General features: G+C 49.5%; 1 protein-coding gene across 1 annotated transcript; it reads right to left on the bottom strand.

Moving 5' to 3' along the window:
• On the bottom strand, positions 1-22,769 carry LOC149331119 (maleylacetoacetate isomerase-like). Its single transcript, XM_089556336.1, has 7 exons — positions 22,654-22,769; positions 22,526-22,577; positions 21,673-21,740; positions 17,367-17,447; positions 15,902-15,979; positions 12,581-12,707; positions 1-330 (listed from the first exon to the last, which is right to left on the bottom strand). The coding sequence occupies exons 1-7, from the start codon at positions 22,660-22,662 to the stop codon at positions 65-67; spliced, it is 681 nt and encodes a 226-aa protein (XP_089412462.1). The 5' UTR covers positions 22,663-22,769; the 3' UTR covers positions 1-64.
• Between the last annotated feature and the right edge of the window lie 378 nt (positions 22,770-23,147).

The following is a 23,147-nucleotide window of genomic DNA, read 5'->3' on the forward strand; positions in this document are numbered from 1 at the left end:
TCATACCACCAAAATATTAATGCTTTCATAGGGTACAACAGTTTCACTTTCTCAGCCTCCAGACCTACTGGTCACCAGGGCCCTTGAAGAGGTCAGGGGTGTTGGGAATCCCTGTAGGTGGGGTGTCTGGCTGGCATGATGGGTCAGCCTTTTTGACAAGTGGGTGCTGCTGGAGGGCCTCGTAGATTCTCCGTATGGTCGGGAAGGGCGTCACGTCGACACCAAAGCGGTATGCGTTGCACACTTGCGGAACGAGGCAGGCATCCGCAAAGGTCACTTCATCTCCGAAACAGTACTTGCCTGCTGTCTCAGCAAAAACAGTTTCCAGGGCTGCAAAATTATCGTGGCAGGAAGAAAGGGGTGCAGGGAAGAAACAAAAGCACTGCACTCAGTTTCAATCCTTCACTCCTACACCTAAATTTCAGAGAGCCTAAAGCACCGAAGGGTGAGAAAACACTGAGCATTTTAATGCAGTTTACCGCCCACTCTAGTCCCTTTTCGCTAATGAGAAGAAATGTTAAACTTCCCCTAGCTTTCTAAATGCCCTGACACAAGGTCCTAAGCTGACAGAACTGCAAAATGGGAAGTAACATGTACAGGCGCTGCCATAAGTAAACGGAGCATGCTATTGCGTTCGAAGTGCAATCCCGCTTTCTCCATTGGTAATGAAGAAGCGTTGTCTGTCTACAAGAAAGCCCACCAACCTGCGCTACCAGCATGCGTGCACCACTGCTGGAAATTTCAATTAGGTGACGCGTGAAAAATATTCGAAGACAGTTGCGTGCTCCATTTACTTTTGTCCGCGCCTGTACAAGCACAACAGACCAGCCTTCCAACACATTTGACTTCAAAGAAGGCACACAGATAATAAGCATTTGTCTTTTGTGCTAACTTCCGTTAAATCTCTTTCTCCAATTCCTGTGAATCAAATTTCAAAACTAGCCCAGCTACAGATATCAGCTCATTTTCAGCACTGAACACAAGTGAATGTGACATCACGTGGCAAAATGAAAAAGAAGTACTAAGTGAGGTAGAGCACTGCACAGGACTACTAGTGGAGGCCCAGCCCGGCCTGGGCCCTCAGAAGGGTTTTACCACGTATTGTGAATTTCGAGCTCCCACAGGCCAGAAGCCAAAGACCCTTTTCCTGAACATTTCACCGCTGAAAAGCCAAGCACCAGGCAGCACAAAACCGGTCGGTATTTGGCAGCAGAGGGTATCAAACCTTACACCTCTTGCACCCGAGGTGGACGCTCAAGTCACCAGACCACTGCTCTGGTTATTGTCCCACCCAGCCCATTCTCTGCCTCGCAGATGATCTCGCTCTACCCATATGCCTGGCCCATGCTCGCCCAGTTAACTCAGGCATCTGGGTTAAGCAACACAAGGCCCATAAGCACACGTCTCTCACCCGCCTGTCAGATTGAGGGTGAACAAAGTACAGCAGCCTGTAGCGGTTTTCATACAGCGGTGGCTCTCATAGTGGTCAGTTAAGAAGGTATACAGTATTTAGAGCATTTACTTATACATTCTGAACTTATGCTATGGTATATGCTGTTTAACGTCCCAAAGTGACACATGTACTACAAGTGAAGGGCTCCGGATTAATTGGGCCTCCTGGGGCTCTATATTGTAACGTACTTGTTGACGAAGGGGGGCTTTAATAACAAGTGCAAAGACAGACAAGGCCACGCAAGCTGGGGCAGCAAGGGCGACAGATTCCACACGGCGCGAGCCCTTCTTCGTCGTCGTCAGCAGCTATGCGCCACCTGGCAATGCTAGGTGGCATTATTCCCCCCCTTATGAAAAGAGCGCTGTCGACGAAACAAAAAATAAACAAGAAACGAGCAAAGTTCCGCAAGTGAACCGTTCCAAGACATCAACACGTCTGCGTCACCGAGTATAGTACGGCTTAAGCCGTACAACGTGCACAATGTCAGAGCTGGGCTGTCGGCGTCGGGGTTGCGCAACACCGTCCGGAACCACTTCATAGTTTACGTCACTCACACGCCGGATCACTCTGTAAGGGCCAAAATAGCGGCAGAGCAGTTTCTCGCACAAGCCTTGGCGACGGACAGGAGTCCATACCCAGACTTGGTCACCGGGTTTGTAGTCAACCTGTCGGTGGCGAAGGTTGTAACGGCGCGCGTCGGTGCTCTGCTGTTGCCCGATGTGCACACGGGCCAGCTGACGGGCTTCTTCAGCACGTTGGGCAAATTGTTGGGCGTCTGGGTCGAGTTGGTCATCCTCTGGGCACGGGAGCATGGCATCAAGCATGCTCTGAACTTCACGTCCGTACACAAGGCGGAACGGTGTAAAGCGCGTAGTTTCCTGCAGGGCGGTGTTATAGGCGAAGGTGACATACGGCAGGACCTCATCCCAAGTTTTGTGCTGGACATCTACGTACATGGACAACATGTCCGAGAGGGTCCTGTTCAATCTTTCGGTCAAGCCATTGCTCTGCGGATGGTAGGCTGTGGTCTTGCGGTGCGTTGTGCAGCTCAGCCGAAAGATGTGGTCGATTAGCTGCGCTGTAAACGCCGTCCCCCTGTCGGTAATGACGTGCGATGGGGCGCCATGTCGCAAGACGATGTTGTGCATGAAAAACTCCGCGACTTCGGAAGCTGTGCCACGAGGGATCGCCTTGGTCTCGGCGTAGCGAGTCAAATAGTCGGTAGCAACTATGATCCACTTATTGCCGGCGTGCGACAAAGGGAAAGGGCCGAGGAGGTCCATACCGATCTGGTCGAACGGAGCGCGAGGGGCTGTAACGGGCTTGAGAAAACCCGCCGGCTTAAGTGGTGGCGTTTTCCGGCGTTGGCATTCTCGGCAGCTTTTAACGTAGCGTTTGACATCATCAGAAAGTCCAGGCCAGTAGTACATGTTCCGCACTCTGGCGAGCGTACGTGAAAAGCCCAAGTGGCCAGATGTGGGCTCATCGTGGCAGGCGAAAAGAACGTCAGCTCGGAGATCGGCTGGAATGACCAGAAGGTAAGGTCTATCGTTGCCTCTCGAGTTCTTCTTGTACAAGAGGCCTTGCCGCAAACAGAAGGAGCCAAGACGTCGAGAGAAGTGGCGAGGTATAGCCGTATCGCTACCTTCAAGGCCGTCAATGAGAGGGCGAAGTTCCGAGTCCGCCCTCTGCCGGGTCAGTAGGTCGGAGGCGGTGAGGGTACCAAGGAATCCGCTGTCGTCATCGGGCGCTGCGTCGCCAGGATCAACTGGTGCGCGCGACAGTGTGTCGGCATCTTCGTGTCTGCGGCCGGACTTGTAGACAATAGTGATGTCAAATTCCTGGAGCCGTAAGCTCCAGCGTGCCAGGCGTCCAGATGGGTCTCGCAAATTTGCCAGCCAGCATAGGCAGTGGTGATCGGTTACGACTTTGAATGGGCGGCCGTATAGATAAGGGCGAAACTTCATGGTGGCCCACACCACCGCAAGACATTCTTTTTCAGACGTGGAGTAATTGCTCTCGGCGCGGGAGAGAGTACGGCTAGCATAGGCGATAACCCTCTCAAGGCCCTCTTGGTGTTGAACAAGGACAGCTCCAAGACCGATGTTACTGGCGTCGGTGTGAACCTCGGTATCGGCATCTTCGTCGAAGTGCGCAAGAACGGGAGATGTTTGAAGGCGCTGGCGGAGCGTAGAGAAAGCGGTCTGTTGCTCAGAGGTCCAGACAAAGGAGGTGGTATTCCTGGTGAGACGCGTCAACGGCTCGGCAATCGTGGAAAAGTCCGCAATAAAGCGCCGATAGTACGCACAGAGACCCAGGAAGCGCTGGACAGCTTTCTTGTCGGTTGGAACGGGAAAGCGCGCGACGGCGGCAGTCTTTTCGGGGTCTGGCCGCACTCCCTCAGCGCTCACAACGTGACCCAGAAATTTGAGCTCTTCGTAACCGAAATGACACTTCTGGGGCTTCAGGGTAAGGTCTGCCGAGCGGAGAGCGTCGAGGACAGCCCGCAGGCGCTGGAGATGTTGATCAAACGTTTCCGAAAAAACGACGACGTCGTCCAAGTAGACAAGACAGCTTTGCCACTTGAGGCCTGTGAGGACGGTGTCCATCATCCTTTGAAACGTAGCCGGGGCGGAGCACAAACCGAAAGGAAGCACTTTGAATTCATAGAGGCCATCTGGAGTCACAAAAGCGGTTTTTTCGCGGTCCCGTTCATCTACTTCAATTTGCCAATAACCGCTCTTCAAGTCAATAGATGAGAAGTACTTAGCGCGCCGTAATCTATCCAGCGAATCGTCAATGCGCGGCAACGGGTAGACGTCCTTTTTGGTCACACTGTTCAGTTTGCGATAGTCGACACAAAACCGGAGAGTGCCATCCTTCTTCCTAACGAGGACGACAGGTGAAGACCACGGGCTTTGGGAAGGTTGAACAACGCCATCATCAAGCATTTCCTGAACCTGGGTTTGAATAACTGCCCGTTCTTTAGCAGAAACACGGTAAGGCTGCTGTCGTATAGGGCGAGCGTCGTCATAGGTGATGATGCGGTGCTGCGTGATGGGTGTTTGACGAACCTTCGAGGAAGAAGCGAAGCACGGCTTGTATTCCTTCAGCAGAAGCTCCAAAGCCAGTCGTTGTTCCCGAGGCAGGTGGCAGTTTATGTCGACGTTTTCAAGGGAGGGCTCGTCAGTGCCGGCTGCCGCGGAAGCAAAACAAACAGGAGTATCGATAAAAGGTTCGGCAGAAGCAATAGCGGTTCCTGCAAAAAGATGTCGGTACTCATTAGAAAAATTTGTGACCAGCACCGCAGACCGGCCACTACGAAGCGTTAATAGACTGCGAGCGGCACAGATGCCTTGAGTAAGCAGGAGTGAACAGTTAGCCTCGGCGACTGCTTCTGCGTCATGCAAGTCGTTGCAGGCGACTTCAACCAAAACACTGCTCCGTGGCGGCAACGTGACACTGTCAGCAGAAACACGAAGGGCGGCACTGCGGTGGCAAGAGTCGGCGAGGTGGGTGGCTTGACTGGTCGAAAAGCTGATGATTCGGTGGCGGAGGTCGATCACAGCACCATACTCCCGCAGGAAGTCAATGCCGATAATGAGATCGCGGGAGCAATTGCACAGAACTACACAACTGATGACGAACGTAGATCCATGAATCTGAACGCGAGCCGTGCAAATGCCCTTTGGGGTAACGAGATGACCACCGGCTGTACGAAGATGCACCACAGAACATGGAGTAAGCACTTTTTTCAGAAGAGTCGCCAATTTATCACTGATAATTGAATAGTCGGCCCCGGTGTCCACTAATGCACTGACTCTGTGACCGTCGAGAAGAACAGGTATGTCCAAAGAAACGGGGCTGTCTAGGTCGGATGACGGTGCCATCTGTTCACGGTCGGAACGTAGCGGCGGCGACGGGAGGTCTTCAGCGCAGCGACTCCCAGCGACCTCGCCCCCGAAGGTCGCCGGTCTCAGTTTTCCCGACGAGGGCTGGGCGAGCGACCCTGTGGTGCTCGCGAGGAGCTGTGGGGGTTCGGGGAAGAGCGCCTCGGAGACGATGAGCGCGGCTGATGCGGCGTGCGGGCTGAAATTCGCTGTTCCGCTAGGAAATCTTCAATGGCAGGGGGCCGATGGCCAAACCGGGGTCTGGGTGAATCGGCTCGAAAGCCCTGCAGACCGAGACGTCGATAAGAGCAGTTACGGTAGAGATGTCCTGGTTCTCCGCAGTGAAAGCAGAGTGGCCGGTTATCAGGTGTGCGCTGTTGGGACTTTCGGGCATCCCACCGCTGCCTCCACTGTTGGGACTGGGTGTCCGAGCCAGGAAACGGTCGAGGCGACGGTGAGTCAAATGAACTTTATGTACAGTATGTACAAGGGCTTTTACATGATACAAGGGCCAAGAGCACCACGGGCAGGCACACAGAAGAAGGGCGGCCCCGGCGGCGAGCGTAGCTCCGGCGTGATGGCTCTTCTGCTGCCCGTCTGCTGCTCGGGTTCAGCGCGGCTCCGCTTTTAAAGCCGCTGGAAACGGTTACGGCAGCCAGCCGTTCAAATCCTCCAATCACTGGCCACCTTTCAAATTAGACCAATGGTCGAGAGCCAGCGAGCGGCGGAGGAGTTCGCACCGACGGAGAGGAGGAGAGGAGGAAGGGTCCGTGTCGGCGCCGCGGCGTCGGGGTGAGTCACGCTGCATGTCGCGACTTGTCCGAGAAAGTCTGGGCCTGCTTTGAGCGTCGGCGGGCGCGCAGCGCTTGTTTAGACAGGCCCGCCAGCGAAATGTGGGCGCCGGCACGACAGCACCACCGCCGCCAGACAATGCGCCACGAAGACGAGCTACTTCCTCGTGGCTCGGATGCGGGGCGCGCTCGTACGCCAGGCTCCTCCAAGTTCTCGTCCGGTGTTCAGCCGCAGGTAGCTCCAGGCTCCTTTCCGAGAACGGGTCCCGCTCGTCAGGACAGGATCACTGCTCCGCAGCTTAGTCGCCCAGGTGACTGGATCAGCTTCGCTCGGTCCTTCGGAAGAGCTTGCTTCTCAGCATCGGTCGTTGATCGTTCTGCATGTTGCCAAGAACCGACCGACAACAGGCAACCCCCAACACGAGCAAGTGCCCTCCGTCACCCGTCAATACACCAGACTTAAAGTCTCAAATCTCTGTTGGCTACATTTCTGTCCCCTTTTTGTTCCCTCTACAACAAGAGAAACATGTGGGATACGAGAACTTGAAAGTAATTAACTCAAACAAAGTGTCAAACGCAAACAACACAAGGAATGAAACGATTGTAAATTAAATTCGCTCTCTTGAGATCACTCGGCCAGAAGACACTCAGCTGAGGCCACAAATGAGGATATCAATTTTTCCCCGATCTACGAGCGAACTTAAAACAGCTGTTCGCGAAGAGACAAAATGTAGGTCACGAGGAGGCGAAGCCAGCCTTGCTTAGAACACACGGCTTAGTGCGTCTACGTTCGCGTTTTCCTCGCTTCCAACGGACGGTAAACGACACCCGCTACAGCGGAAACTAGTGACTCTGCCTCTTTCGCTGTGCTGCGCTTTTCTCTCTCTCTCTCTACCACCGTGGTAGCTAACGTCTCTGCCTCTTCCGCGGTAGACGCGCTGTTCTTTCTCTCTCTACCACAGCGGTAGCTAATGTCTCTGCCTCTTTCGCGGTATACGCGCTTTTCTTTCTCTCTGTACTTGTCTTTCCAGTTTCTACGGGAGCTACAGTACGAGAGCGATTCGCTTTCATAGACTGGCAACTTGTCCCTTTCTTTGCGCTTCGCGCGCCAGTCGCGACGTCCCATAGCGAGTGCGCAACGCTTCCGATGGGACCGTTCTTTCTTTCTCTCTATTCGTGGGGGCAAGTCAGACCTTTCACGAGTCTTGACTTTCTCGCGCATCCGTTTGCCTTTCCGCTCGGTGTGTAGTTCGCCTCTACACGGCCTTTTGATTTTACGCCTACTAAGTGGCGTCATTTCGAATCGCGGCTTTCTATCGCGATAACTGTGCTTGGCTGAGCGCTTAGACGGTTTCTTCTTGGCAATTTTCTTGCCCCTGTCACTGCGGCCTCGTACAATCTTTCGCTCTTTGAGCCGTACACGCGCTTTCCTTCCGCGCGCGTGCCGCTTTCTATGGGAGCGCGGTTTCTCCCGTGAATGCAGCGGAAAGCGAGAGCCCGCATGAGAGCACGTGCCTTTGCGCGTCTCGCTCTCTCTGTGCTGGCGGCAAGATTCACACTTGTCCCGCTCCTTAATTTCTCGCCTCCCGGGCAGCGCTCTCTTGAATCCCGGTTTGGTGCCTTGGTGCACTTTTCCGCGCGAATGTTTGCACGATTTCTTTTTGCAGTGTATTCTACTGCCCAGACCTATGTGCCTCGGCACACTTATGCGCTTCGCTTTGCGCGATAGTGATGCCTCGCACATTTCTTTAGCTCTGGTTCTGACGCTAGTTACAGGGCTGACAACGTGACTGAGTTTACTGAAGTCATTTTGCCGGCGACGCTGGCGCTTCCGATGGTGGAAACCCGTTTTCGCGCGTTTGCCCTTTCTCTCTTTTCGGCGGCGCCCGTCTTTCTTCTGCCTGCCTTTCATCTTTCGGCGGCACCACTCTTTCTTTTGCCTACCTTTCATCGTCTTTCGGTGACAGCTCTCTCTCTTGAGCTTGCCTTTACTGACCTTTCGGCGGCAGCACTGTTTGTCGGTCACCTTGTGGTGATAGCTCACTTTTCGGAACTGGCTGTTACTTTCCTTCGGGTTGCAGCTTTCTTTCTCGTGCTTTCCTATCATTTTCTCCTGAGGAAGCACATGCTGCTTTCGTCGCCTAGGTTCCTGTTCTCTGACAATATCACTATGATTCTCAGCCGATTCACGTGCGCTACCTAGATCAGACCTGTCTTTGTCGCCTTCACTAAGTTCCTCAAAGCTGCGCTCTTCCTGCTCAGCGTCTCTGAGTGCGCATTCGTCCTCATCTTTCTCGGAAGGAATGACGTCTACAGCCCCCATGTCGTCTGGGAGGTTCTGTACTCCACTGTCGTCCAGCACCTTGGCTTCTACAGGCGCGGACGAACCAGTGTTTTCTCCTGACATTAGTGTTGACACGCAGCTCGCGTCGTGCTCCTGACGCGTTTCAGCCGATTGCGGATGAGGGTCGGCTCTGCCCTCAGTCGCGGTGTTCTCGCTACTGCAACTGCTTTCTGGAATATCGCAAAGCTCAGAGCAGTGCGAAAGCACGGGACTCGTTTTGCATTCCTCGCCAGAGACACCAACGCACAACTCAGCGTCCGCAAACTCTCCATGCGCCTGCTTTCGTTGATCGTAAGTGTCGGGTTTCTGCATTTCTGCCGAACGCGCTGCACAACACGGTGTGCCGACCTCATCTACTTCGCTTGCGTCGGCGCAGGCATTTTCATTCATGTCCAGACGGACGTCCTCTCTGCCCTGTTCGGCAACTTCTCCTGCTTTCGACACGCTAGGAGATTCGCTTTCCGGTAACTCCGCCACAATTTCAATGGGCGAGACCTCTGTAAATGCATCGTCCGATGCTGTGACTACCTTATCCGATGGCATAGAGGTTTTCTCGGTTGGCGAATGCGGGACAATTCCCACTGTTACAGGAGCAGTTACATCTGCCAAGCACGGACTACGTTCCTCTGTGCCGCACTGGCAGCTCTGCTCTACAGCTATGCACTCTACCTCTGTGTCACGATCATCCGACCCTTCAGCATTTTCGAGCCACTCTAAAATGTCGGCTTTAAACTGGTAGGGAAAATCGTTAAACGATGGGGTGCTATTCTCTCGCAGGTACCTTTGGCGAAGGTCCAGCGGTGACACGTTATATCTCGCCAGTAAGAAGCTTTTCAGCTCATCGTAGTCCGCCAAGCCGTCGTCCAACAGACGCTTTACAACGTCATACGCTTCGCTAGAAAGCAGGGCTACCAACTTCTGTGCCCAACCATTCCGCTCAACGCGCTTTCTCTCGCAGACGCGCTCGAACTCCGCAAGATATTTCGCCATATCTTCGGCGATCACGAAGGGCTGCGGCCTGTCTCTCAGCTGATGACCGTTGGTCTTACGCAGAGCGAACAATGTTCTATCTCTCTCATAAAAGATCTCGAGTGCTTCAAACTCCAGGTCCTTCAGTTTGTTAGCGCGAGCACGTCGTTTATTCTGAAGCTGCCTCCGTTTTTCTGCCTCTTCGAGCTCAAGCTGCTTCTGTTTTTCTGCCTCCTCGCGCTCACGCTGCTTCTGTTTTTCTGCCTCCTCGCGCTCACGGCGTTCTGTGATCTCTTCCCAGGCCTCATTGGCTTCCTCAGCCGTTACATTCTCCCTTCGCATGATCTCAAGAATCGCATGCTTTCGTTTTGCGGGGCCCAAATCAATGCCCAACTCTTCACAAATTTCGATGAGTTCCTTCACTTTGAAGTTCTCCATCGCGCACAATAGCCTCTTGTAGTTTGCCCTTTTCTTAGAATTCCCTTGCCGGTCACTACTATAGCGCTACTAGTATGACACGCGCGAGTAATTCTTTCCAAACACGCCTCGTTAACTCCCTCTGCACCAGCTTTCGTTTCAAAGCGCTCCGACTTGGCTCGAAACAGCAAAGCTCTCTCCAGTGCAACACACAGCCCTACTCTAAACTACAATCACGTGTGCTAGAGCAGTCTGGCGAATTGAGGGGAAAACATCAGGCACTCACCGCGCCGAGGTAGCTGACGCCGGTCGATCCCGCAGCTGCCATCCACTGTTGGGACTTTCGGGCATCCCACCGCTGCCTCCACTGTTGGGACTGGGTGTCCGAGCCAGGAAACGGTCGAGGCGACGGTGAGTCAAATGAACTTTATGTACAGTATGTACAAGGGCTTTTACATGATACAAGGGCCAAGAGCACCACGGGCAGGCACACAGAAGAAGGGCGGCCCCGGCGGCGAGCGTAGCTCCGGCGTGATGGCTCTTCTGCTGCCCGTCTGCTGCTCGGGTTCAGCGCGGCTCCGCTTTTAAAGCCGCTGGAAACGGTTACGGCAGCCAGCCGTTCAAATCCTCCAATCACTGGCCACCTTTCAAATTAGACCAATGGTCGAGAGCCAGCGAGCGGCGGAGGAGTTCGCACCGACGGAGAGGAGGAGAGGAGGAAGGGTCCGTGTCGGCGCCGCGGCGTCGGGGTGAGTCACGCTGCATGTCGCGACTTGTCCGAGAAAGTCTGGGCCTGCTTTGAGCGTCGGCGGGCGCGCAGCGCTTGTTTAGACAGGCCCGCCAGCGAAATGTGGGCGCCGGCACGACAGCGCCAGATATCGGCCTTCCGCAAGGGCGCTCGGCGATCGTCGAAATACTGCACTGGTGGCACGGAGGACCGCGGCTCAGGAGGCGTTACCGGAAACGGTGGTGGCGAAACCGCAGCCGGGCGCCTCGCAATTTCAGCATAGGTGGGGCGGTGACATTCTCCTGGTAGAGGAGGTGTTTCGACAGCAGGAGCCCTGAACGCCTGTTGCACTTCCTCGCGAACAAGAGCAGAAATCGAACCTAGCGCTGGCTGCGAAGGGCTGCAAAATTTCAGGACCTCTTCACGCACGATGGTGCGAATCAGTTCACGCAGATCGTCAGGGTGGCTCCCGGAGGTAGCAAACGATGCGGTGACAACAGCAGCATGCACGGGCCGGTCGTAGGTCGCAGAACGTTGTTGCAGCACCTTTTCCATCGTTGTGGCCTCTGTAAGGAATGCAGCAACGGTCGATGGTGGGCTGCGCACGAGGCCTGCGAAAAGCTGCTCTTTGACGCCACGCATCAAATGCCGGAGTTTCTTGTCTTCCGGCATGGCCGGGTCAGCTCTTCTGAATAGGCGCGTCATGTCCTCGACGTACATCTGGACAGTTTCGTTCGGCAGCTGGATGCGAGATTGTAGTGCACGCTCAGCTCGTTCACGACGATCAGCGCTTGTGTAGGCCTCCAGCAGCCGACGACGGAACTCATGCCACGAGATTAAAACGTCCTCTCGGTTCTCAAACCAGGTGCGAGCACCATCCTCGAGGCTGAAGTAAACGTTCCGGAGTTTGGCTGCGTCGTCCCATTGGTTAAACGCAGCTACGCGCTCAAAATGAAGGAGCCAGTCCTCCACATCCTCAAAAAGTTCCCCACGGAACGTCTTGGGAATCCGCGGAGTCTGCAGGGTGTAGTGAGATGGCGCGGCAGCGGCAGTTTGCAGAGGAGAAGGAGCGGCTGTCTCCATGGCGCCGCTCTCTACTAGTCCTACCTCCGGAGGCAGTCCCTGGATCCTCCGACTGAAGCGGTGTACCGGGGTGTCGAGTGGTACAGGGCTGGCGCGACGGCTGCCTGGAGGGGTCTCTTGCATGGGTTCACGGGTACCCCGCACCTCCACCAAACTGTAACGTACTTGTTGACGAAGGGGGGCTTTAATAACAAGTGCAAAGACAGACAAGGCCACGCAAGCTGGGGCAGCAAGGGCGACAGATTCCACACGGCGCGAGCCCTTCTTCGTCGTCGTCAGCAGCTATGCGCCACCTGGCAATGCTAGGTGGCAATATCATGTGCTGATGATATTGCATAGCACACAGGTATTTATGCATTTCATCTTCATTGTAATGCAGCTGCTGCATTGGGGATTGAAGCTGCAAAGCTAATCAGCCACTGCAGCAGGTATATTGTGAACACAATTAAAAAAAAAATACCTAGCAGTCCACCTACACATGTTGGTTAAGATGTTAGGCTTCGCCTCTCAGAGTGAAACGCGACAGCGTCTTGCAACGCTGCCAGGGAGTCCACAGAACGCCATCACCCATCGTTCATTCCAAACCATCGAGCTGGCATAGCGGAGTGGTTGCGTGCTCGTCTCGCACTCCGGAGACCCTGGTTCGATTCCCCAACTCGACCAATTTCCTACCCGGTTTTATTTATTTTTTCTGGTCTGATTAGAAAAGCGTGATACCTCTGCTGACAACCTTCTGTTGACAACGATGAGGTATTAAAGGCTTTCGCATTAAAAAAAAAAAAGTGCCCTGCCCGCAGTGCCTATGGCACTATGGGCTCTTGCACAGTACAGTCAAAGCAACTGGTAAATAAGATTCGACCTAATTTTTAGCCTTGTTTTTCTGTCAGGTGCACACAATATCCTCACCCGTGAAGCCACGAGTAATGGTACGGTCGGCCCACTTCTTCCACTCGGCCCTGCCAAGGAGTGGGATGAGACCAATGCTTTGCAGTGGCTGGATTCCAGAGACAAGCAGCTCTACAACCTCACGGCACTGCAAAAAAAAAAATAAGAGACACATGCAAAAGCTTGATATCAAGAACAGTCTCAGGATGCTGGGAGACTCATCGCCATCAGCTGCATCAGCCAAGCCATGACTTTGATGTTCTGAATTTATTCAGCTCACTAGGAGTTCACGTTCACAGAGGTGCCTCAAAATACCAGGATGTGTACGAATGTAAAGGCACCATGAATACATCAAGGATAAGAAAAGTTCTAAAAAAAAATGGGCTTGCCAGAAAAAGATATGCAATAAGCACTCCGAAAGTGAAACAATCTTTGATATTCAACACAAAAATCACAATTAATTATACACTTCATACCATTCCTTCTGGTCCTTCCAGCAACAATCATCATTCTGCCACAAAGGAGGACACTTATTGAGAGTCAGCAGAAGGCTATTGATAAACCCTTGATATTGATAAAAACCCTTGATATTGATAAAAAGTTTTGTTTTGAAGGGCAGAATGCGTCAAAATTAGACACCCACACCTCATCGCTGCTCTAGCCAGGCTGGCTAAATTCCTCCATGCAAAACGTGTTCAGCTATTGCTTGCCTTGGGGCACTGTCTTAAGCTTCTTTTTCAAGCAGGACACAAATTCCTAAATAGGTCCGGTTTCATTCGCATGTTACACTTGATGAGAATATCAAACAGTGTCAGGTCTTGTCCTAAAACCGAGAAACTTTCCAGGAGATCTGCAGGCTTCCGGATATATTAGGAAATTCAGGAGGGAGTAGGAGAACCACTGCCACAGAAATATTTTCCCACTTCTCGATGCAAGTAACGAGTTGTGCAGTACAAGCTGGCCCAACTGCTGCGTATGGATATAGTACAACCAAAGCTGACACTGGCAACCTGAAATCCTGCTGAAAGCATCTACACTGCGCCAGAAATAAATATAAACTAGTTATTTACGAGAGGAATACATCCTGCCCCATTTGAGTTTATAATGAGAGTGGCACGTGGACATCCGTTCAGTTCGGTGAACCTGTTGCCCTTCCCAATCAAACACTTGTTTCCGACGGGTAGGCTCTGACTGCCATACAGCTGCAGTTCGACAGCAACGTTTTTATTTTTTCCTTCTTTGCAACTTTAACACAGGTGCAGGCGGACTGGGAGACACATGGCAGAACCACACGTACACTGTTCGAGGCTGCACTGCAGTGCATTACATTATGCCCGCTCTCTGAGCCACCGGGCGCACACTTACTGCCACGTTGAATCGCGTAATGATTATACGCTTCTCCCTAGACATGTGCAAAAATTTTGGGGCACTTTTACCACATAAGGCAACACATTAGGTAAAGATTTATACTTTCACACCAAAAATATCTGATTCATTCATTATGCCAGTAAATATGGTAATTATTGCATAATACGTTGTGGTACTACAGTCGAACTTCGTTATAACAAAAAGGTTTATAACGAAGTAATGGATATAACGAAGGAATGAGAATTCCTTTTGGAAGCTCGGTCAACACAGGCTATAACAAAGCTATGACTATAACGAAGCAATCGCCGGGCCCCTTCAGCTTTGTTATAACGAGGTTCAACTGTATTAACAATATCATTTCGTCCTTGCACCCATAAATGCTACGCTATTTAGCTAAATGCGTTGGAGTAAACGTTGGAGCTGTTAAAACATTTTTTCGGGGTCCTGACAGCATTTGGCCTGTACAGCTCTGTGCTGAAATAAACTTGAACACAAGTTAGCTTGACAGCTGCAAAACTGCTGGCGCCAAAGCAAAAATATTTTTTTTTCCTGCTCACTAACTCAAAAGATCTATCAATCTCTTTTAGGATGTGAATAGCATCACAATGGACATCAATCTTTTACTCTTTCATCTATGCGCTGAAGTTTTTTGATAAAAATTGGACCAGTTATCACATGCCACTCCTATTATGTCACGTCAAGCGTGGTTGTTGGCTCATAATTGAAGAATGTAGCAATGTCAGGTAGAAATCTCCTTTGCTTGGTGTTATTGGGTATAACATCACAAAGCAACTCGGGGTATGACGGACACCGTAGTAAAGGGCTCCAAAAAATTTTCACCATCTGGGTTTCTTTAAAGTGCACCGACATTACAATGTGCGTGGGCCTCAACCGTTTTGTCTCCATCGAACAAAATCTCTATTTCTTTGCAGCAGTTCCAATGAAACTGCCTGCAGTGAAAGAGCACCGAAATGATATGCCATCATCAAGTCTAGAGACCTGTTGTACAACATCCAGAATTGTTAACTCCTTGTGGCAAGTAAAACTACGTGCTAGGACTTTGAGTTAAGTAGCTGTGCTTCGAAGCAATATAACTGCACCATACAAAAAATTGGCAAAGCAAAAAAAAAACTGGAGTTTGCAGCAAAGTTATCTATACACATGAAAGAAACCAGCCAGAAATGCTCCTGTGCAACATATCTAAATGTCACCATTTACATGTCTGGTTTTAAATTTAGTACAAATGTGCTGGCAACTTTGAATTATATTTGTTGTTTGGTTTTAGCTGCTTGCTTTAATGCTGCCAGGATTGCTTGGTTCCATTATTTCACCACAGATGGACACTGGCAATAAATACATGAGCCCAATCACTAATATGACTATTAGTGATATTAGTGACTATTAGTGATAGGGTCCAATATTAGCTCATGCCTATTTCACGTCAATTCGTGCTACTCCCATCTCTGAGGCAATACCTGAAAGCTGCAAAAGAAAGGAATATGCTAAAAGGAAACTAAACAAAGTTCCAAAAATGCAATCGAAACAACCAAGTGAAAGTAAAAAAAACAACTGGACCCTTGGGAAAACCAGTTGAAATCAAAGCGGTTATAGTTTATTTTTTTTTTGCCACTGATCTCAAGCAGTTTTTGGAACTTTCTTTTTCCTTTTTGTTGGCATGGCAGGCACGGCATAATAGAGATCAGCACAGCAAGGCCACAGTCACTGCAGTTTACATCCGTCAACCTTTCTTCTCACATCTCTTCCAACTATCTGCATCGTCCTCTTTACCCTTCCTTCAGTCATAACAACACGCGGAGACCGGCTTTATTAGCATAAGCCATCAGTTGTGCTATATCCCATGGGCATTGAAACTCCCTTGGATGTCCCATGGGCATCCACAGGACGTCCCAGTGCCCGTAGGGTATGTTAGCCGCATGACTTGCCAGCGGAGACGCCGTTAGGCAATGCACCCACCTTGGCCCTCAGGTAAGCGTCTGCAGGCAGGAGTCTCTGCTCTGGATACTTCTCCTCAAGGTACTCCATAATAGCCACCTGCGGTGCACGCAGAGAGTATGCCTGCCCATCAAACAACACGAAACGGCTTGAAAGAGACACCACTAAAGCTGGCCAACACCTCTTGCCACTGTTCGCCCCCTGAAATGCATTACACAGCCGGAGGGGCCTGATTATGCAACACTCACGGCACTCAGTTAGCCGCACATCATCATGCAGCATTTTTTTTTGCTTCCTCTTCAGATTGTGACCTGGCTGCGAAGGTGGTTTTTTTTTTTTTTTGCTCTCGCATGCAGAGAACACACCCTCGTCGCTCTAAACCATCATTTTAAAGCGACCTACTGCTGGTGACCTTAAAACACATGTTACACATCTCAGCTTTGAAAGCACATCCTCTTTAACTCTTAACACCACTTTATCTGAACAAACATGCTACACGAACTCATTACCCCACAAAATTCCGAGAAACAGTTATATTTATTAAGAGCTTGTGTTTATCCCTGTGTTTACAGTACAATCAGCAAATTTTGTTTGTTTGTTTGCTTGTTTGTTTGTTTGTTTGTTTGTTTGTTTGTTTGTTTGTTTGTTTGTTTGTTTGTTTTTTGTTTGTTTGTTTCACGTCACAGTAGCAACTGCAAGGTGAGCTAGATTATGCAAAAATTTGTTGCAGTTCATGAGCGCCAGAAAAAAAGTGTGACTTGGTGAAGTATGCATAAAAAAACACTTCCAGCACAGCAACAATGATAGTCAGGCTCTCGTTTTTATCAGGAAATCAGAGACAGGCAGGCATTAACAAAGACGGCAAACTAGCACTCGCACTTCCGTAGTAATCAAAAAGGGCACTATCAATCAAAATACAAACGTAAAGTCTGACCTTTTATCTTCAAGTCATGATGGTAACCTGGCACTCTCAGAATGAAATACCGTATTTACTCCAATGTGACATAAGTGTTCTTAGATGCATGTTGCTATATTGGAACAGTCACCTCTAGCATTATAACTGAATCAATAGCATTCTGCTGCTAGGAAAGGTCAAGCTGTTCCTAAACGGTCGGTTTGCATTACACAGTTCACTGCGTTTGAGCCTCGTTCATCTTGCCCATCTGTTTCCCAACTTGTGCACCGAGTTCGTTTGTTGCTCTAGTTTTGTTACCTTCACGGATGCATTTCCTTGAGTAAGGGGAATGTGCTTAGAATTGAAAGAAATGTTGGTTCAGTGCTCTATTCTATTCTGAAATCAGGTTTTCTGCAAATGGCTGCGTTCAGGGCCACAGGCTGACCATTTCAGAGACAATAAAGTAATTTCAATGTGGAGTTTACGGTGGTATGAGGTACTACTAACTGGCAAGGATAACAATTCTAATCTGATGTAGCTGTAGGGACGGAAAATTTTAACAAATGTCACATTACAGGCATGACACATTACCGACTGGCTGATGGACTTTCCATCGACGAGCAAGACAGGAACCTGGCCCATAGGGTTGATTGCCTTGAACTTGTCGGTTTGCTGAAAAAAATTGAAAGTGTTGCAAGAGCATGTTTCGCTCAATAACAGACAACTCCCAAAGCTGCAGCCTCGAAGACATTATGAAAGGTGATACAGATTTACATGACTGAGTCAGCTTCTGCTGAATGCTGCTGTTGAAAAAAAGGCTATAATTGTAAACAATCCAAAAAACCAGCTTTGCTTTGTGCAAGATAAAAGCTAACTCTTAGCAAAAAGATGCTCCCCTTACACAGCAATCCAAAAGCAAGTATAATTAGACTTGAATGCAAATGACTGCACGAGTGAGATATGAGGTGCGCAACATTCAGCATGAACAGAGGATCAGCAGACAGAGCATGAAATTACCTCATCATCATCATCATTTATTTTACCTTTAAAGGCCTCTGTTGAGGCATTACATAAGGGGGGGGGGGGGGGGGGGGGGGGCTTTCAGGCAATTAGATTGTATGATGGAGCTGGAAGAATTTTTTTTCTACACAGCGGCATCCCACAAACTCTTGCTGCCAACTCTATGCAACATGAGCACATTGGAGATCTGGGCAAGTTGGTAACATGCTTGACAGAAAGGCTTAGCACTAAAACACTGCACAAAGGAAAAAGAGTGTGCCACACCAAGCCTTTTTTTGTCAGGTCTACAACACAAGTTGGAGCAGAAGAAACCAAACATAAAATCAAATGTTGCAAGAATATATCTATGCACGCCAGAATGTGACCATAGTAAAAAAGCAAAGCAACAGTGTTGGTAATAAAATAATAAGAGTAAATTCATTTGCAACATTTACAATACAAACTTTCAGACCTGTTGCAGCCACATAGGAGTCAAAAAGTGGAGCCCGGCATGGGGTAATATCAACACATCATGTAAAGGGATGCTTCTTACAGAGCATTACCTTACACACCCAGCATGGAAGATAAACTTTTTTAATCAACTTTACAATTCAAATAATGGTGTAATTACAGATACATCATTTTTTCAGTGCAAAAGTTTTACAAGACATTCCATTATAAAACTGTAATGTGCAACAGAATTTTGAGCCCATTCACAGTACTGTCTTGATTTTCAGCTTCTAATGCAATCAGGAGGTTAGAAAGGTCCAAAGGTTGTATACCAAAAAATGAGAAACTACTAAGTGGTATCTAAGCCACAGTCTATAAAACAAAGAAAAAGGTTGACGATGAGAGCACAGGTCATGAAAGCGCACAGGGCAAAGGCATTGCTAGATACATTAATGTAAGAATGTATCTGACATTACTAGATACATTCCCGTTCTTTCAGAAATATACACACACCCATTAGTCAGTCCCGGTGCATCTTCTTTTATGGTCGGATACACCTCAAGTCTGCAGTGAAGCTCCGCCCCCATTCAAGACTGCCAAATAGAATCCTTCCGTGACAAAATGGAGGCCATTGCTAAAGCTCTTCTTATTACCAAACAAGAACTTAATCACGAGACGAAATTATAGCCTCAAGAATCCTCTGTCTCATTTGATACAAACAAAAATTAAAATGCTGATTTTGTTCTCTGGTGCAACTGTTCAGCAGAGTAGTATAGGATGCCACAGGCTGTAGCCAGTGTTATTAACTGCATGCTTTTTTAAGTGGTATCCTATTACAGTTTGTACAACACATTTTTGTGTGTTTTTATTTTGCTGTATAATTCACTTCAACTTTCCAAGCTCACAATGCTAAACTAAACATTATTCACGCTTCCCCGCTGTACATGCAGTTCACAGCAGCTCTGACCAAACTATAGCTTGTATTCTTTGTGTTGTGTCTAGCCTTGTACTGGGCACTTTGAATTACAGAAAAAAGATCTCCGAAATGCACCCTCTAAGCAAGGAGGCACATGTCAAATGAAGCTCTTCACAAATCCCTGCTGAGTGCACGACTACAAGATACTACCGCTCAGTCCAAGTTTTATTTTGGGCCAATGTCTTCTGTGTGATAAGCTCGCCTTGCAGAAGTGCCCTAAGATAGCAGCTGGGGAGCAAACACTGTCGTGTAGCAGGAGACTTCCATACAAGGAAGTGTGGTGTTCTCTACAAGGGAACACCACAAGGCTCTGTCATATCGCCTGTACTCTTCAACATGGCGATGCTAGGACTAGCGAGAAGGCTCAAAGAGATCCCGGGTATTCAACACGCGATGTACGCCGACGACATTACCGTATGGACCACCCAAGGGTCGCTAGGAGAGAAACAAGATCGGTTACAAGAAGCTGCCACCTGCATAGAAGACTACGTAAGGGAGAGAGGCCTGAGGTGCTCGACCGAAAAGTCGGAGATCATCAGAATAGGGAGACACCCCACCCAAGCTTCACTGGATGTCGTCCTCGAAGGACAGCTGATCCAGGAAAAGAACCTGGTCCGCATCCTGGGTATGTGGCTGCAAAGTAGCCGCAAATGCAGTCACACCATCACCCTGCTCAAGAGGGCCGCGGAACAAGTGGGAAGAATGATCAGCCGAGTATCTCAGAGGAGATACGGAATGAAGGAAGAAGACACTCTAAAACTCGTAAACAGCTTGATCGTCAGCAGGGTCATGTACTCGCTGCCTTACCACGCTACAACGAAAGCGGAGAGGGAGCAGGCCGACTGTGTCCTCAGGAAGGCCTACAAGATCGCTTTGCACCTACCCAGGAACGCATCAAACGAAAAACTGCTCCAGCTCGGAGTCAGCAACACCTTCGACGAGCTCGCAGAGGCTCAAACGGGTGCACAACTGGTTAGACTCAGAGGGTCCCCCACAGGAAGGGCGCTCCTGAAGAGGTTGGGTCGGAACACCGGTGGTCTGGCTGACAGATACACAGAAGTACCAGACGACCTCAGAAGGACTTTCAATGTAGGGCCATTGCCTAAAAACATGGATCCCAACTTACACGAGGAGAGGCGGAGGGCTAGGGCCGAACAGATGGACAAAAGGCTAGGCCGATCCGAAAACACACTTATACGGACGCTTCTACGTACGCAAGCGTAGAGAAGCGCACAGCCGCTGTAGTGGTAGTCAATGGTACAGGGGAAATGACCTCCTGCGCTTCAGTGCGAGTGTCGGGGATAGCGGAGGCCGAAGAGATTGCCGTCGCGCTGGCGGTAGCCGAAGGCTATAGAAGAGGCCGCTCCCTGAACATTCTAACGGACTCGAAAGAAACATGCAAGAGTTATACGAAGGGCAACATTAGCGGCATCGCCCTTAGGATCATCGGCGAGGCGGCAGCTTCCGCTGGAAAAACGCCTATACAGCATATCATCTGGGTGCCAGCTCACGCAGGCGTAGCAGGAAACGAAAGGGCGGACAGCCTGGCTCGAGGGCTCACTTACCGAGCAGGCTTATCGGACGCCCCGGAGTTACGGCTACTCACGTGCGAGGGAGGCTACGCAGAGACCCTACAACTTTATAGGGGAACTAGATTGAGGTATCCACCACCACACAGAGCACTGACTAGGGAAGAGGCTGTAGGATGGCGTAGGCTACAGACGAACACTTTTCCTAACCTGTACATATACAGCAAAATGTCACCAACGCATTCAGATCAGACTGTCCCTGGTGCGGCGGTACACCTACACTCTATCACATTACCTGGGAGTGCGAAAGAAACATAGCATTCCACAATTATCAAACACCGAGTGAGGAGCAATGGGAGAGCTGTCTCTCCAGCAGCGAGCTCGAGGTCCAGAGGGCCTTGGTACAGCACGCTGTTGAAGCGGCACGACTCAGTGGAGCCCTGGACTGAGGGCCCACCCTTGCTCGAAGACTCAAGTCGCCAGCGCCCAAGCAGGACGACCAAGAAGTCTTCATCTCCGCGAATCTCTTGAAAGAGCAATAAAAGTTTTCTCTCTCTCTCTCTCCATGGAAGTGTCTCTTATCACACGCCCACAGCAGACTACATGGCTCTCAGTATTAGAGCCAAAATGCATTGACTGGCTCACTATATGCACACTATTTGACTGAGCTACCTTTCTCCAATAAATTATTGTATAACTAATGGCATAGTTTAGTGATCAGCATGGCAACAAATGGGGACCTGGATCAATGCACGTAAAATTTATTTCATATATTGTATGAAAACACATTCCAAAGATAGAACAGACAAATATTGATGCTGATGCTTTCTTTTTTAACCTATGTCGATGAGGGTTCTAAAAATAAACGTTCGAAAGTTTGTTTACACCGATCTCGACACCCGAGAGCGAAGCTACCAGCTTATAAATACTAAGGCACATATACCTGCTCGCCATCCACAGGCTTCAAGTCCACTGTCCGGTACTCGTACGGTATCTTCTTAACTTCCAAAACTGCGAAATGAACACCAAGAAGACCATTAGTTTAGCTGAACTACAGGCACAAGCATATATTTGTCTCGCATGCATAACCTTGAGCATTTTGTATTCAACTGAACTCTTAAAATGAGCATGTTTCAAACTGAATGTGTTTTTATCTGATGTGTGTAGATTGAACAGGGTAGTGTACTGTCATGAATATATATATATATATATATATATATATATATATATATATATATATATATATATATATATATATATGAGAGAAACCAACAGCCACAGAAACCAAGAAGACTTGGTTTCTGTGGCTGTTGGTTTCTCTCATATTTATAACGAGCCCCTCATTCCCCTTCCCTTATATATATATATATATATATATATATATATATATATCAAAACTGATTTCATGGAAGCTGATTGATCAATATAAGATAAAGTCACCAGAAATTGTGTTTTTCAATTTCTGCTGACTTTATATATATATACAATAAATGCTGCCTAACTGTACACACTGGGCCGGGCTTCGAAGCCGCACTTTGCGGATTTTATCCGTCACCGCCTTTTCTCTTTGAAAGACAAAATAAAGTTTGATTGTTTTGAACTTTGGCGCCCTACGCAAGCCCCGCCCCAAACGCCACGGCATGAGTTTCGTTTCCGTTAGTATCAGAAATACATTTTCACCCGCTCGCGTGCTGCACACCTAAACACGCAGCGCTACGTCGCACAAACTTTCGAGGCCGCTGCAACTGCTGCTTTTAACGCTCGCTGCCGTCTCGTGCAAAACACGAAACACTCACCAATGCGAACGCGCCAAGCGCAGGAGCTAAGGTAGCTGGACAAGAGAACCGGCTGCAAATAAAGCCTTCCATCAGTTGCCAGTAACATGATACTCTCAAACATCGATCGGAGAAAGTTTTCAACTCACCTTGGACATGTTGAACGCTGGAATCGTCAAGTGCCACTGAGCGGACCACAAGCGGAAAAACTGAGCCGGCCCTCACTGCCCTCACCCATCACACACTTGCCGACTGCTGCTTTGTTTTCTGTTCGCTTCGGCTGCAGAGCCATCTGTTGTTGTCACTGATCTCCACTAGGGAGCTGGATGGCGCATCGGGCGCCCGAAAGTGAAGTCACCGAAAGTAAGCGGCCTTGTCCCGGAAGTCAGCCTTTGGCAGTGCACGAAATCGGACCTCAGCACGGTTTTTCAGTTCCAGTTTTGTTTTCCCACTAAGCATTTTGTCTTTCCGCCGTTCACGTCTTTTTCCATGAAAATGCCTACCTGTTGCGCCGTCAACTGAGCGAGGAGACCAGCGAAGTCTACGAACCCTTCCTGTACCCTCTGCCACTTGGAGGAAGGAAAATTTAGTGATTTTTTCCTTCCTCCATGCTCTGCCACCACCCCAAAGCCACTCTCGACCA

The sequence above is a fragment of the Amblyomma mixtum genome, chromosome 8 (genome assembly GCF_055824585.1).
Source record: "Amblyomma mixtum isolate Tamu chromosome 8, ASM5582458v1, whole genome shotgun sequence".
Classification (NCBI taxonomy): Eukaryota; Metazoa; Arthropoda; class Arachnida; order Ixodida; family Ixodidae; genus Amblyomma; species Amblyomma mixtum.